The sequence below is a fragment of the Sapajus apella genome, unplaced genomic scaffold (genome assembly GCF_009761245.1).
Source record: "Sapajus apella isolate SASKATOON/1434 unplaced genomic scaffold, GSC_monkey_1.0 scaffold122, whole genome shotgun sequence".
In the NCBI taxonomy this organism is placed as follows: Eukaryota; Metazoa; Chordata; class Mammalia; order Primates; family Cebidae; genus Sapajus; species Sapajus apella.
In genome coordinates, this window is record NW_022437062.1 from 491,857 (window position 1) to 508,423 (window position 16,567).

The 16,567-nt window shown below is 52.8% G+C and overlaps 2 protein-coding genes across 9 annotated transcripts in view; one reads left to right on the plus strand and one right to left on the minus strand.

Annotated features, from left to right (window-relative positions):
* PAK6 (p21 (RAC1) activated kinase 6) overlaps positions 1-16,567 on the minus strand; it is a 37,881-nt gene that overhangs the window by 13,565 nt on the left and 7,749 nt on the right. For 7 of the 8 annotated variants that reach the window (XM_032261169.1, XM_032261174.1, XM_032261172.1 and 4 more), the window contains one exon: positions 10,629-10,741. The gene's annotated coding sequence lies outside the window, so the exon portion shown is untranslated. Of the gene's footprint in view, positions 1-10,628; positions 10,742-11,225; positions 11,365-16,567 lie in introns of those variants that run through there. The other variant, XM_032261173.1, reaches the window with a different exon arrangement.
* On the plus strand, positions 11,029-13,206 carry CUNH15orf56 (chromosome unknown C15orf56 homolog). The gene is given in 3 exon segments (XM_032261177.1): positions 11,029-11,259; positions 11,378-11,428; positions 11,430-13,206. Coding segments are annotated over 3 exon segments (477 nt in total). The 3' UTR covers positions 11,625-13,206.

Genomic DNA, 16,567 nt, shown 5'->3' on the forward strand with positions numbered 1-16,567 from the left:
AAAAAAAAAAAAAAAAAAAAAAAAAAAAAAAAAAAAAACCCAAAAAAACCATAACCTGCAATCAAGCCTGTATCCTCTGCCTTGCTGATTCTGGCTTTGCCTAAGGTCATGCTGAGCTCCATCCACAGAATTGACACAGGCTTGCAATGGATAGCATGGCGAGATCTGAGTGGGGGGGGGGCACTGGGAGCCTGGGAAGGGAAGGGACACTTCCAAAGAGCTGCTCTAGTTTCTCTTTCTGGGGAGCCCAGGGCCTGAGATCACAGGTTGATGGCAGACAGGGCCAGGGCTGCCGCTTGAACGCTTTTGAATCTGAAGAAGCTCAAAACATCTCCCTGGGTTCTTATGTCACCTGAAAAGGTCACTTCCAGGCTTCAATAAACAAATTGAAACATGATTCTTAGATTGAACACTTGGACTACTCATCCACCCGAAGATCTGGAGTACAGGCCATCATGGTCTCTTTTGGCTCCTGCTCTGGAAACAGCATTTTTCTAGGCATTTTGGCAGGCTCTGAAGGAGGTCAGAGACCTGGGAGGCAGCTGGCAGAAAGGCAGGGGCCCTGGATGGCCAGTGGTTCCCCACTGGGAGTTCTCCATGCATGACTCCATCTGCACCCATGCCGCATCTCAGTGTCAGCCATGCTTCTGTGCCTTCAGCTTTGGGAGTCCACCAAACACTCCCTAGGGGCAGAGCCATGCATGTGGGACCCTTACAGACCAAGCACTTTGGAATAAAATAATCTGTGTGAGTTGCAGGTGACTTTCAGGGAGGGTCCCACTAATTTGGAGAGACTTTAAACAAGTTACCGAAATGATCCAAGCCAGTGGGGCTAATGAAAGACAGCTTATAGGGTTTCGGGTGTGTGAAGTAAGCAGAGTTCCCACATATGATGGCTGTTCCTCTCGTGATGGTACCTTTCTGCATCTCTGTCTTGAAGCTCAGGCCCTCCAGACACTGGCACTTGGTCAGATACAAGTCTGGGAATAACACTAAACCACTTTTTGCTCAGACTTACCAGTTAAAGGGGTCATGCCAGCTTTCAGGGGTCTGGGACCTGGGGACCTCGCCATATCTATATCATGGCTTGGTAAAATTTGTCGTTCTCCCTCCTGGCTTCTGCCTTTTTTTTTGAAACGGAGTCTTGCCACCCCATCGCCCAGGCTGGAGTGCACTGGCACCATCTTGGCTTACTGCAACCTCCACCTCCCAGGTTTAAATGATTCTCTTGCCTCAGCCTCCTGAGTAGCTGGGATTACAGGCACCCACCATCATACCTGGCTAATTTTTTTTTTGAGATGGAGTCTCACTGTTGCCCAGGCTGGAGTGCAGTGACATGATCGTGGCTTACTGCAATCTCTGCCTCCTGTGTTCAAGCAGTTCTCTGCCTCAGCCTCCCAAGTAGCTGAGATTACAGGCGCCCACCACCAGGCCCGACTAATTTTTGTATTTTTAGTAGAGACAGGGTTTTACCATCTTGACCAGGCTGGTCTCAAACTCCTGACCTCAAATGATCCACCTAAGCCTCTCAAAGTACTGGGATTACGGCCTTTGCCTTCTGCTACAGAAGAATCTCTATTCAGCAGGTCTACGCCCCCAGTCTCTTGAACATACTCTCTATCCCTGGATGAGTTGAGCTGCCTGTTTCATCCTCCTCCCTAGCTCTGTGAAGTCTTCTGGAGGTGCAGGGACATAGACTGCAGCTGAAGAAGAGCTGGCTAATCCCCCCAACATAGAACACCCCTCTCTCCAACTCCCCTGCCCCAGCCAAGTGCTCAGCTTTTGCTGCAGGAATGCCCAGGGAGGGCATCTTGAGGAAATGGTCCCAGTGACTCTGGGTTCCTCTCCTGAGTCCACTCTGACAGCGAGCCATTCCAGAACAAGTTCTTTCTAGAGGCAGCAGGGAGGCCAAAGGAGAAAGAAGGACCCCCAAGGCTGTTCTGGGGCCAGGTGGGGTGGTGGTGAGGGTGGGAGTTGGCAGAGGCAATCAGCTGAGCTCAGGCTCGGGGCGGGGGCAGGGGTGGTGCTAGGGAGTAACGCTTTAGAAACCAGAGGCCATCATTTAGCCCTGCAAAATCAACCACCTAAAGGGAGGCCGCTCGGACTTATCTGAAATCTGGTGAGGCCAACACTGCGTGAAGCAGCTTGACTGTGTAAGTAGAAAATGCAGGAGAATCTACGTAAAACTACTGGGGAGTGAATTTAAAAGGTCCCTGATTCAAGGTCAACCTTTTTAAAAATCAGCTGGATTTCTACATACCAGTAACAACATGAAGTTTTTAAAAAGATGCCATTTTACATTAAAAATACAAAATATCTAGAATCTAACGAAAAGATATACAGAGTCCTTATATTGGAAAATACAAAACATTATTAAAGATATTAAAGAATGTTCATAGATTAGAAGGTCAATACTATAAAGATGTCAATTATTCCCAAGTTAACCTGCAGATTTACTTCCGTCTCACACAGAATCTCAGCATGCTTCCTTTGGTAGAAATTGATAAACTGATTCTAAAATTCATAGAGAAACGGAACCAGGAATAGCCAAGACAATCTTAACGAACAAAGTTGGAGAATTATACTAAATAGATACCAAGATTTATTATAAAGCTACAATAATTTAGTATGGAATTGGCAAAAAGATTGACAAATGAACCAATGGAACAGAAGAGAGAATTCAAAAATAGACCCACTCTTATGACGTCACTTGATGGATGACAAAGGTGACCCTGGAACATGCTGGGGGAATGGATGATCTTTTTAATAAATGTAGCTGAAGTAATTCAATATCTGCATGGAAAAAATGAACCTGGAAGAATGAGCTCATCTCATACCCCAAAATTATGCGGACAGATCAGACCTCAATGTGAAAGGTAAAATAATAAAGCTGGTGGGAGTGATGGTGCGGACCCGCAGCCTGGCTGTCCCGTCCCTCAGGTCCAGTGTGGTCATTATGAGGGCCCCCTGCTTGGTGGGCACTCCTGGAGCCCATGACCTGCTGGGGTCTAAACCTGTCCACACTCATGGGTGCCAGACACAAACTAAACCATCAAGGTTTTTTTTGCCCAAAGTAGGATTCTTGATGATATAGATTAGGGGTAGGGGATTAGCTTTGAAGATTTTGCCTATGGTAATTTGTCAGTGCAGTATAAATACAATGGCTATTTGAAGGAAATACATCAAAATATTAGTTGTCCTGTTTACCTGGTGGGGCTACAGGTGATTTCCTTCTACTCTATCTTTCTACTCTTTTTCTAAATTTTCCTTAAAGACAATGGCTTGCCTCTCTAAAAAAAAAAAAAAAAAAAATTTTTTTTTTTTTGAGACGGAGTTTTGCTCTTTCGCCCAGGCTGGAGTACAGTGGTGCAATCTCAGCGGACTGCAACCTCTGCCTCTTGGGTTCAAGTGATTCTCCTGCCTCAGCCTCCTGAGTAACTGGGATTACAGGCACACATCACCATGCCCAGCTAATTTTGTATTTTTAGTAGAGACAGGGTATCACCATGTTGGTGAGGCTGGTCTTGAATTCCTGACGTCAGGTGATCCACCCGCTTTGGCCTCCCAAAGTGCTGGGATTACAGGCGTGAGTCACCATGGAAAACAAAATATTTAAAAAGAAGAGTGATCCATGGAGACTGAGAGCCTAAGAGACATTTGCCCTCCTGAACGGGCTATTGCTGCCCTGGTCATCACAAGTGAATCACCCAGGACAAAACATGCCCTACCTCTCCCCAGCATCAGGCCACGTCCTGGAGCACACCTACTCGCCCAGCCAGGGGCCCTCCACTTGTCATTGCCACGGCTCCTTTTTCCATCTATATCTCCAAGGCCCCCGGGCTGAGGGAGGGTGGATACTGCACCAGCCATGAGGCCCCAAGGCTAAGTCACATGGGCCATGCCTTTTTCCATCTATATCTCCAAGGCCCCTGGGCTGAGGGAGGGTGGATACTGCACCAGCCATGAGGCCCCAAGGCTAAGTCACACGGGCCATGCCGGCTGTTACTGTTTCCCCTCTAGCATCTCCATCTGCACGCAATTCATCTAGAGGAGGAGATTTCCTCCAAGAAGACACCAGGAGGTGGAAGGAGGAGGACTTCGCCTTGGAGAACCAGACCCTGCCTTTTCTTCTGCCTAGCTTGAAAGAAGTGAGGTGGGCCTAAGGCCCTGAAGTGGAAACAGGCAGAGGCAGGCGGCCAGCTCAGGCACGGCCCAGCCCTTCCTTGCTGACACCTCACCCTAACACAGGGGAGGGAGGCCACATTGAGGATTCCGAGGACTACTTTGAACTTTCCTCTTCTGGATGTCTGCAGGCAACTTCCTGCTGGCTGGACCATGACTGCATGGTGGAGGCGACGATGCCCAGGGCTGGGAGGGAAGGGTCCAGCCCAAACCAGTTGAAGAAGGAAGATTCCCTGCTGTGGGGCTTCCTTCAGCCAGAGCCTGGCGGGTGGGGACTGACAGTTCCTGGCACCTACTTTCTGGAGGAAATGCTGCTATCCCCAGTAAACCCAAGGGCGGAGCTGGTGGAACAGTTCAGGGAGCCTTGTACCTGGGATCACTGAAGAGTGCCACAGTGGTGCTGCAGGAGCAGCAGTCTCGGAGACAGAGAGGGAAGAAATTTTCTTGAGCACCTATTACATGCTAAGCCCCTTCCGAGGGTTAGCTCATTGAATCCTCATGCAACCCTGAGAGAAGGAATTCTTTTTTTTATTTTTATTTTTTATTTTTTATTTATTTTTTTTTTTTGAAAGAAGGAATTCTTATCCACAAATTCAGATGAGGCTCAAAGGTTAAACAACTTGCCTGAGGTCACAGAACCAGGAAATGACTGAGTTAAGGTTTGAATCCAGATCTGATTCCAGAGCCCCAGCTCCATCCCCCATGCCTACCCTAGAGGGAGTCAGCTGTGGTTATTTTCCCTCCCTGCAGGTCTTTATGAACAGAAACACGCGGGATGTGTGTGAAGTGTGTAGGACAGGGCCAGACCCTCCAGGGAAGGAGCCTGCTATGTTCTTTCCTGGGCTGACCTGTGAGTCAGAGGCCAGGGGGCCTGGGGCTCTCCTAACTTGCAGGCTGACCTTTATCTTGCAAGGAACCAGGTGTTTTTTCACCCAGCAAGTGGTGAGTAAAATGTTTCAAAGAGGTCATGGTGGGGGCTGTGACGGTCAGGGCCTGGCATCCATGAAAAGCTACAGAAACAGCAGGTGTGTGTTCCCTCCAGCACAGGATGCAGCCACTGCCCCTCTGCAGGGTCTTAGCCTGACTTCAGGTAATCCGAAACCTTGGCTTGATGGGTGGTGGGTAAATTTTGTGGCAGATGCTACTGTTTCACAGACACAAAATGATTCCCAGAGCATGGCACCGAGGCTTGGCTGGTTTAGTGTCCACATCTGGGATGAGAAAAGCAGCTGCACTGTGGGCAGGCTATCCTCCCCAACTAGGTCTCCTCTTGGGAGAGGAGACACCCATGGGCTGGGCCCTGGGATGCCAGAGCCACCAGAGCCATTGGGGCCCCATAAATGCAGGGTGGCACTACAGAGGATGTCTGCATTTAAACCTCAAGCCAGAGCATGGACGTTCAAATGAGCATTGCTGTATGAGGCAGACCCCTCGGGAATGTACCTGCCTGTTCCAAACGTGCTCTGGTATTTCCAGAACGCCTCTTTGGGAACCGCCTTTGGGGCCCTTGTGAGCCCACGTCAGCTGTCCTCCTAACCCGTCACCCTGCTTTTCACCAGAAGTGGTGGTATCCACAGGGTCACACCACACCTACCTGACCCTCCAGACCTGGTCTGGAGTGACTTTGGGCTGTTTCCACATTTTTTTTTTTTTTTTTTTTTTTAGTGTGGTTTTCACCTTTTTTCACCAGGCTGGGGTTGAATTGGGCGGACTCAGCTCACCACAACCTCCGCCTCCTGGGTTCAGGCAATTCTCCTGCCTCAACCTCCTGAGTAGCTGGGATTACAGGCACGCGCCACCATGCCCAGTTAATGTTTTGTATTTTTAGTAGAGACGGGGTTTCACCATGTTGACCAGGATGGTCTCGATCTCTTGACCTCGTGATCCACCCGCCTCAGCCTCCCAAAGTGCTGGGATTACAGGCTTGAGCCACCGCACCCGGCAGTGTTTCCACGTTTTGAGTCTCTTTCAAGGAAAGGACACAGCCCACTGAGGGGACTAACAAGAGCGCGCCGAGGCTGGGAAGCTGGCTTCCCGAAAGTGAGTCTAAAGGGGTTTGCAGCCACCTGGAGGGGTCAGCATTGGGTTGTATGTGTAAGCACTGGGATTGCTGGGAAGCTGTTTGTTAGAAACAAGGCTGATGGGACTCCTTGCCATTTCCGGGTGACTGGGAAGAGAGGAGGCTGCTGCCTAGTGACCTGGCTCCTGGGTTGCTCAAGGCCCCAGGGAGTGAGGGGGGTGGTGGCACACCCAGTCTTTCTTGCAGGGAGGCTCCGGGACTGCTTATCAGGGCTCATGTCCTGGGCCACAAGGTTGAGCGCTGGCTCAGTGTGGACCTGGCGCTTGGTGTTCCTAAGTCCTGGCTTGTGACCTTGGCCTGCTCACCTTCCGTAGGCCTTGGTATTTTTGTAGGTGACAAGGGATGGATTAATTCACCTCTGCCAGCTTCTCCAGGCACGGTGAGGGGAGCATCTGTTCCTGCTCACGGAGGAGCTTTGGGTATTTCTCACAGTCGTCACTCAGGAAAGGCCCAGCAGAAGTACCGGGCTCCAGGCTGAGCGTTTCACCCACGTCATCTCCTCGCCACAAGCCCGTGAGGTAGTGCTAGTACTGTCTCCATGATGCAGAGGAGGAGAGAGCAAGGGACTTGTGCAAGCCGAGAGGCAAAGAAGGGGCAGACATGACATGAGCCGGACGCAGACCCTGATATGAACTTGGCTGCGGCCGCCATCTGCTCTCAACACCAGCTTCTGTTATTCTCAGGCCCACCCAAGACACTCTGGGGAAAGGCCTAACCTAGAATCACAGCCCCCCCTGAGTTCTACAGAATGTAGGAAAGTATCCTGCTACCGTCGCATCCTGTCAGAGTGGCCTCCAGAGGACCCCGTCACCTCCAGGACTGGGCCTGATGCCCTGAGATTTGCAGCAGGGTTTCTTGACCTCTTTGTAACCCCCAATGGGAACTGTCACCCCACACACATTCTGACAGACAGGCCTCACTCGACCCTTGGTTGAGAATTACTGTGAACAGAAGACGGCCTTTCACTGGAATATTCCCATTGGTGAGAAGGATTTTTCTCAAACTTTACTTCCAGAAGTTTGTTTCAAAATTTTTTAAAATTTCTAATCTTGTGGCTAATAAAAAAGAAAAAAAGATTTTTTTTTTAGAGACAGAGTCTCACTCAGTCACCCAGGCTGAAGTGCAGTGGCGTGATCATAGCTCACTGCAGCCTCGAACTTCTGGCCTCAACGCACCCTCCCACCTCAGTCACTTGAGTAGTTAGGACTAGAGGAGCGTACAATCGTGCCCAACTGGGAAATTATACTATTCCTTTTTTCAAAAAGTATCTATTATGCACCCACTCTAGTCCAGGCTCTGGGGACTATGGTAAACAAGAGAAAATCCTCAAAGATGTTGCTCTAGGCCAAGCTTCTGCAGCCAGAAGAGATGGGAATGCAGGGTCTATGGGGCTCCTGACAGGGTCTGACCTTCCCCTTGGCCCAAATTTCAGTCCCTCTGCCATTCCCAACAGGAGGCTGCCCCACTCCGCTAGAACTCATTCAGTGATGAAAAGCTCCCCCTGCGGCCCCTGACTTCTGTCCCCCATCCCCCCGATGGTTCTTGTGTGGAGCTGAACTCTGTCTCACTTCAGCCTTCACTGGGGTCTGAGTCTGCCATCTGCTCCTCTTCACATGACTCGAGGGACCCAGCTCCCTATCCTGGCCCTCAAAATACACAGGGGAAGAAATGTGTCATCTGCTTTTCTACATGGTTGTCACCCGCAGGGGAGGAGGGTCCTAGACCCAGGTTGTGGCGCTCATGTGGATGCCTGCAAGCTTCAGAGAACCTGCCCAGGGCCAATGTGCGGGAGTGCGGAGAGGACCCTGAAGCTCTGCTGTCCCACTTGAGGGATCCAGAGAGATGCAGCATGCGCTAGGCAGAGAGCACCGCATGTAACCTGCCAAAATGCTTGGGCTCCCTGCCTTTGTCACCATTCCCATGCCACAGGCCCAGTGAATCCCCAGGGGAGAGATAATGGGCTGCTGTTTAAAAGAATACAATAATACAGCTCGGTCAGTCTCTTGTGTCAACACTCCAGCTAAATGAGAGGCTGAAGAGCAGGTCAGCCAGCCAAGGAAGGTCAATATTGACTCAGGCCCTGCTCCTGCACCCAGCTCCAGCCCGCAGGGACAGTGCTGCGGTCCAGCAGCAGCTCAGGCCAGACTAGCCTCTGACCTCTGTTTACTGAATCTCGGATCCCAACCCTTGCCTCTCTCCTCCTGGTACACAGCGCTGGGCTTTCCTGGGCATGCGGTTGTTTCTAAGGGAAGACCTGAAGAATGGCTTCCTGGGATGGCTGCAAGCCAGGGACACTCTCACTACCTCAGATTCTCAAAAGCCTCTGCACACAGAGGTCTGGGCCCTCAGCATAGGGACCTCATTGCCTAGCTAGAAGGAGCCTCTGGCATCCCTAATCACAGGACTGCCTCTTTTCTATAGCCCTTAACTTTCCAGACCCCTATTTCACCTCCTCACTTTACATTCACAGCACCACTGTGAGTTGAGCTGAACCTGCTTTGCTGGGCCCATTTTAGACAGCAGGGAGCTGGAGAGAGGAGGAGACAAGAGAAAAGGAAATGCTTATAAAGTGCCTAACACATGGAGATACTGTGCTAGGTGCTTTTTATTAGGGCATCTAATGGCTAATTGTAGCTATTGCCAGCTCCATTTTACAGATGAAGAAACTGAGGCTCAGAGAGAAGTAATTGTCCAAGATCGTAAGTGTGGAGCTGGGATTCAAAGCCAGATCTCTCCGACTCCAAACTCCAAGCTCATCCACAATGCCCAGTGCCCAGAAAAGTCAAACTACCTGCCCTGCATCACACAGCTATGCAGAACAGAGATGGGACTGGACGCTCACGCCAGAGGCTCCCTCTGTGCCAGGCAACACTGACAGTTCAACCGTCACCCATGAACACATAAACATGTGTGACATGTGCAGGGGGCACAGCTGTTTCTGATGCCCAGGCCAGATCCTATTCCAGAAATGGCCCCTTCCCTTGGTTACCACGAGGTCCAGAGACCCTGAATTAGGGTCTCCCACCATGTGCCCTCCAAGGTCTCTTACTTTTACTTTACTCCTATAGCTTTACTCTAATACCCTCTGACAATAGATTGCCAAACAGCCAGACTGCCCTCAAAGTTGTCCGGGACGGGAGACCTTGTAGTGGTTTAGTCCTTCCCAACACAGCAGCTGGAGGCTTACCGGGCAGCCAACTGCCAGAGTTACTCCCCACGACCACCTTAGGAGGAAGGCAGTCGCGTTCCCATTTTACAGATGAGGTCATTTAAAAGTGTGTAGAGGCCGGGCGCAGTGGCTCAAGCCTGTAATCCCAGCACTTTGGGAGGCCGAGGCGGGTGGATCATGAGGTCAAGAGATCGAGACCATCCTGGTCAACATGGTGAAACCCCGTCTCTACTAAAAATACAAAAAATTAGCTGGGCATGGTGGTGCATGCCTGTAATCCCAGCTACTCAGGAGGTTGAGGCAGGAGAATTGCCTGAACCCGGGAGGCGGAGGTTGCAGTGGGCCAAGATCGCGCCATTGCACTCCAGCCTGGGTAACAAGAGCGAAACTCCGTCTCAAAAAAAAAAAAAAAAAAAAAGTGTGTAGAGAAGTGAAGCAACTTGTTTAAGGAGTCATAGGCAAAGTCCGATGGATTCAAAGCCCACCCTTTTGGCTCCAAATGTGTCCTCAGCCACTGTTCTATATCCTATGGAGGAGAATTCATGGCATTGCAGGCTGATCATTACCTTGCATGGAATCGGGCGGCTTTTCCACCCAGTGTGGCAACCTATGCCCCCCTCATCCAGAAAAACATCAGAAAAACCCCCCAAAACCCACTAGAATAGGGTAAGATACAGAAAACGCAGCCTACGCTGGGGAGCTCTTCATGGCTTAGCCTCTGGTGCTTCTGGCAGCACCTACACTCCAGATAGGATGCCACTTCGGCAGGCCTGGAGAGGTGGCGAATGAGCGGCAGCTTTACCTGTGACTCCTGCAGGAGAACTGGGCCTGCCACCACCCTTCCTGTTTGGGAACCTCTTTCCCAGCACGAATTCCCTGCACTCTGCCTCAGCGACACCCTTAACCCAAACAGAAGACCTGATGGCAATCAGACCTCTGAAGATGGGCCCAGGGGCAGGGCAGGCCATTTGAAGTCTTGCCGTCTCCCAGCCTACCGTGGGGCCATGGGGCGAAACGGTGGAAGTGAATTAACATGCACCCACTAAGGGTCGAGAGACAGCACCCAGAAGGGGGACCACCTCTGCGGCCTAGCAGTACCAGGAAAGAGCCAGCCCCGGAGGGCCACCCGCCTGCCCACTGTCCCTCCCTGACTGCTCTTCGAAATGGGTGCAGAAGGCCCTAGGGCCGCTCACTCACCTCCTGGTGCCTTCCGCCTCTTTCTCGCGACTCCTCACCCCTCAGTGGGCTGCTCTCTGAGGCGCGGAGGAGAGAGAACACCTGGGACCTTCCTGGGCCAGTCCTCCGCAGGCCTGCGCAGAAACAGATCAGAAATGCATTATGGCAAATGTAGCAAGTGTCCCCGCGGGTGTTGCGACTGGCCGGCGTCCAGGGTTGGGAACCGCCCCGCGCCCGCCTCCCGAATGAACTCCTGGCTCAGGTGCAAGAGGCGGCAGGCTCCTCGCGGGGCTCCTGGGGAGAAGGGGACGCTGGGCGCAGCACCGCTTCCGGGGCGGCCCCTCTCCAGCCGCACTCCGACCCGGCGCGGCCACCCGGCCCCCCTCACAGGCCCCACTGCTGCGCCCTCTCGGGGACGCGAATGCCCCGCGCCGGGCGGGCGCTCGCGGAGGGAGGTCCCGCTTCAGGGGCTCGGAGCTCCCGGTGCCTGCGCGCAAGGCCCCTCGCCTGGGACCGGCTGGTCCCGAACTTCGGAGAATGCACCTCTGGGAAGGGGACCGCGCGTGTTTGGAGGTCCATCCCCTCGCTGCCACCCTCCAGGGCGGCGAGGGCACCCACCTGAGGAGCGGGAAGCCCAGGAACGCTCGAAAAGGCCGTGGGAGCCGGGCCCGCCCTCCGCGGGAGGAACCTCGGCGCGGGAACGCCGAGGAGGGGCCGCGCTTACACGTTGGTGCGGCGTCGGCTTCACCTGGCCGTAATTTTGATTTCAGGGTGTGGCCTCAGGTAGGACGCGGCGGCGAACCCAGAGCCCGGGAGAAGTTTGCCGAGGGTCGCTGGGGCCTTGGCCAGGAGCCGCTCTGCCCGAGGGGCGCCCCGCTGCCCAACTCTTTTTCTCCATCTGCTTGGCCCCAGCTCCCGCCCGCCCTTCGCCTCCGGGCCCTGGCCTGGCCACAGCCGCGGGGACCTGCCTGCGGCTCCACGGCTAGGTGGCTGCCGCACAGAGACCCGACCTGGTGAACCAGCTGAGCGCCGGCTCTGTGTGTAATCCACTAGTTCACTTTCAAAGCAGATGCACCCTCCGGAGCCGCGGGCGGACTCTCCCGGACCTGAGCCAGGCCGCCTGTGTCCACCCACACATCCTGGAGCGCCCACGCGGGAGTCCGAAACCCTGGCACTTTGGATGGTCTGTCCTATGTGGACAGGGCCCCAAGACTGTGCTGGGGTAGCCCCTTGTGCAGGCAGGAAAGCGGGATTTAAGAGATTACAATTCCCTTGTCAGACCTTGCACAGTCCTGAGTCTTGAGGACCTTCTAGCCTAAGTCCTAGGGCAAAAGACCCGCGCAGACAGAGAGCTTCCAGGAGCACCCTGCCCCTGGAGAGGCTGGGGACTGTTCCGGAGCCCTCTGCCTGCTTGTCCTCAGTGGTCCCTGCCTAAGATCAGAATGGCCATTCCAAGGGACTCACTCTTGGATACCCTGTACCATGTTTCTTTTGGGGTACAGGGTTTTTTCTATATTGGGGGAAGGGGCAGGGATCACCCCAGAGAGAGGCTGCTTGCTGGTTGAGTGCTGAGGAGGTTCTGGCTTGGAAACTCAGTACATCTGGACTCCAAATGGCTGCTCTCAAGTGGTGGCTGGGTGACTGCCAGTGTCACAGAGCAGGGACCAAGGACAGGGCAGGGACTTCAAAAATCACTGTGAGGCACCTCAGACTTCAATGATTAACTGAGGTCACTATGGCCACCTATTTTTGTTCACGGATTCTTTAGACATATCAGTGCTACTCATGGCTCAATCCTTTGTAGTACAGGCTCTATTGGTTACACACAGTTTAAGGCACCCACCAAATAGAGCTCAGGCAACCCGTGGGAACCGCCAGCCCCAAACAGGTCTGTACCCTGTGTGGCTGCATCACAAGCCTGATACCCTCAGCTTTCCTAGGGAAAGCATGGTGCCAGCTGCAGATGCTGGTCCTGTGTGCTATGGGACAGTGGTATGGGAGGCGGTCAGCTAACCATAGGTCCTCACTGCTGTCCCCAACATCCCCAACACATACTTATATTTAGTCTCTGTTCTCCTTTCCTTACTCCGTCTCCTCCTCCTCCTCCTCTTTGTGTCTTTTCCACACGGATTTTTTCTCTTTCCTCTGACTGGACAATACGGTAGATCTGACTCTCTTTGACAAACTCTGACCTGTTGTGGTCACCCAGGAAGCTGACTGCTAGGCCTCAGGTAAAGGGGCCATGGGAGGGGGACCAGGTGATACAAGAATTGCTCCCCCGACAGGTTAGTTACCCAGGGACATGGGCGCACTGGCCAAATGCTGGCTACAGAAGCAGAATGTGCTGCGTGGAGGCGGGTAGGGGGCGGGAGAGATTGGTTGCTGAGGATTTGAAATGAACCATGAACCAAAGCTAGAATGAAACGCATGATATTGTCTAACCTAGAGTCAACACCCTAAATTATTTTTACTGATTCATGAATGCACATGCGAATTATTTTCTTTTACTACAAATGTCTTACATACCAGAACCACAGCTCCAAGCAGTACTTTTGAATGGAACTACAATAAAGTATGAATGTTAGAATTTTACCAGAAATGGACTGGTCTTTAATGTGGTTTGAATCCAGGCTTAGGTACCCCAGAATGGCTACTAGCCAAGTCCCATCCTCACCCTATAGAGACTAACTCTAGGAAACCCTGGGTTCCTCCCACCCCTTGGGAGCTACAGTGGGTTTGGGGCCTTGAGAGAGGCAGAGGCTCAAGTTAGACTGACCAAGGAGGTAATGAGTCCCCCATCACTGGAGGTATTCAAGAATAACTATCAGTCGGGCAGGCCAGAGAACTGGATACAAGACTAGAGTAGGGAACCTCTCAGGTCCAGCACAACGCCAGTTTTCTGGACTTCCAGTCTTGTCTACACGAGGTTCAGCTGCACTGGGTTGCACGGTTCCCCATTACATTGAGACAGCTCTTCCCGCACATTGAGACAGCTGGGGATTCACACTGAGTCAGCCATTCAGGGTAGGTCCTGAGTGATTAATTCCTGTGTGTGACTCTCTCCCTTCTCTATTCTCCTCTGATCCATGCCCAGCTCAGCCCTGCCCAGGAGGAAAGGGCAGAACAACAGCACAGGAAGCATCAGGAGCAGTCTGGGGACAGTGTCTCCTGCAGCATCCACGTGCCACCCTCTGGCCTTGTTCCCAGGTTGCTGTGCTGAGCCCAGGGGGCTCCAGGCACACCTTCCTTTGAGGAGCCTTGGCGGCTGGCACAGACCTTCTGGTTGAAGGAGCTGTCCAGGTACTTCCATTCTACAAATTGGGCAGGAGCAATGGAAGAGACACCCACACAGACATTTTACCACGGGACATGGCTGTTGGAGTGCTGCCATCTCAGAGGCATTGGCAGACCAGTATGGACGGGAGGGCAGCAAGTGGGCACATCAGGTGGGGCAGGCGCTTCCTGGTTATCCTTCAGCCTGTGGCTGTCGGGGCCTGTTGTAACATCTGAGCACCAACAGCCAGGGCTGAGTGCCCGGGCTAGGGCCAAAGAGGAAAGATACAGGTCAGCCTGTGGTTTAGAAAGACAAACACATTATCCCTTTCCTGCGTCTTCCTGGGGGTGAGGAAGGAGACTAACATGCTCTTTTACTCCTTCCAGGGTGCCTTCCTCTGGGCAACTCCACTCTCCTCTAATAACAGAAATAATCATGCCTGCCAATGATGGAATGCTTCCCGTGGGCCAGGCCCCGAACGAAGCTATGTACCTGTGCTGCCTCAGTCAGTCTTCACCACAACCCTGGGATGGAAGTCCTATACTATTACTATTCGCATTTAACAAATGAGGAAACTGAGGCTCGGAGTGGTTAAAGAACAGCTGAAGGTCTCCCAAGTCCTGCTACAGACTGAATGTTTGTGTCTCCCCAAGATTCATCTGTTGAAACCTAATCACCAATATGAGGGCATTAGGAGGTAGGGTTGTTGGCAGGTGATTAAGTCACAAAAGCAGAGCCCTGATGAATGGGGTCCATGCCTTTATGAAAGAGGCCCCCAGAGAGATCCCTGGCCCTTTCCATCTTCGAGGTTATAGCAAAAAGACAGCCACCTCTGAACCAGGAAGCAGGCCCTCAGCAGACACCAGATCTGCCAGCATCTTGCTCTTGGGCTTCTCAGCTTCTAGAACTGTGAGAAATAAATTTCTGTTGTTTATAAGCCACCAGTCCATAGTATTTTGTTATCCAGTCCAGACAAAGTCAGTTACCAAATGGAGGAGCTGGAATTTGAACCGAGGTGTATCTGACCCCAAAGCTGGTTCTCTCAACTCTGTGCTGCTCAGAGATCTCTGGTTCCATGGAATGTTTGAATGGGCGGTGGGGGGAGACCAACTCAGACCTTAATAGAAGGTATTTGCATTTAAAAGAATCACTGCCCAGGAAAGCTGTCACATGAGACACAAAAGGGCTTGGCGTGGGGGTAGGAGGACTGTCCCTCCCCTGTTTCTGAGTAGCACATGAGGATCCCCAGTTGGCACTGGGTGTGAGGGGCAGAGGGGTCCTCGAGTTCCCCTACTCTGTCACTGAGTTCCCTGCTAGGAATCGGGTGCTAAGCTTCCCTGGCCAGAAGCCGGAAACTGCCTGAAGTCCCTGCCTCTCACATCTGCCCTTCACAGACCTAGAGTGGGCCCAGCTCCCTCAGACCCTCAGGCAGGACCTGCTGGGAGGTGGGGCATGTGTGCTGGACGCTTGGCAGGAGGAGCCCTGTGGAGCCTGGGCTCCCAGAGGGTTGCTGCCTTCTCACCCTGGAGGCCTGGGAGAGAGGCACTCTTTGGAGAAAATCCTTTCTTCTCCCTCTCCTCCAGGCTGCCCAGCACCTGCTTCTTCCTGCTTCTCACCCCGATGGGACCCATCTCTCTCTGCTGATAGGGCCAAGAGGGAGATGCAAACTTCCCAACCTCCGAGTGCCTGGAAGTGGGAGCCAAGGGAGCTGACACTGCCAGGCCCTTGGGGTACCCAGGCAGAAGGCAAATTGACGGAGTCTAGCTGCATAGCCATGGGGTCCGGTGGATGGGAGCTCTCTTGCCTCTAGACTCACAGCATGTCTCCAGGCTCAGTTTCCTGATGTGTGTAATGGAAAGCATACCTCTCTCCCTCAGGAAGGTGGTAGAATGATGGGGTCCAGAGCACTGGGGTACAGGGCTGTGGAGTAGCAGCACCCCCAAACGGGGCAAGAGATTGTTAATCCTCAGCCCTCACAGCTACAGAAGGGACCAAGGAGAAAGCTCCCCTCCCTGCCCCCGGGCGTGCACACTGCAGCCAGGTTTGATGTGCCATAAAGTAGAATCTGCAGATTTGTCCAGAAGACAAGGCTACCACTTGCTGCTAAATCAACCCGACAGGTCTGTTCACCGCAGATTCCAGAAGGAGGGCCCAGCACCGGGGAGTAGCACTATCTGGGGCCTGGCTAGGTGTTTAGGAAAAGCCCATGGGTCCCCACCTGGCTGCTGGACAGACGTGTCCTGCTGATACCTTGGGCCTCAGCAGAACCTCGATCCTCTCTCTGCCTGCCTTTCTCTCAAGCTCTGCATCTGTACTAGGCTTCCTGTGCCAGCGAGAATCCATAAAGCCATCCTCCCCAAACACAAGCTGACACTGGGGGCTAAACCTGACTAACAGTCCCAAAGGGGCCCGGTGACCCAGGAGGAGCCCCTCAGATGCAGGACCATTGCAGGCTACGATGCCCATCCCAGGTGCATCCTGGGCTACCCTGGGAAGGGCTGGGGAACAGCAAGAGCCAGATCTGTGGTAAGGACACTCATTTTAAATGTGACAGATTCATTTCATATCTTTCGCTACAATTGTTTTGCAGTGCCTGCTCTTTATGGCCTCCAAAGTTCTATCCAAATACCTTTCACTGGCACTTTAGCTCTCTGGCTAGCAGTTTTGCTGGCAGAACTAACAGCTG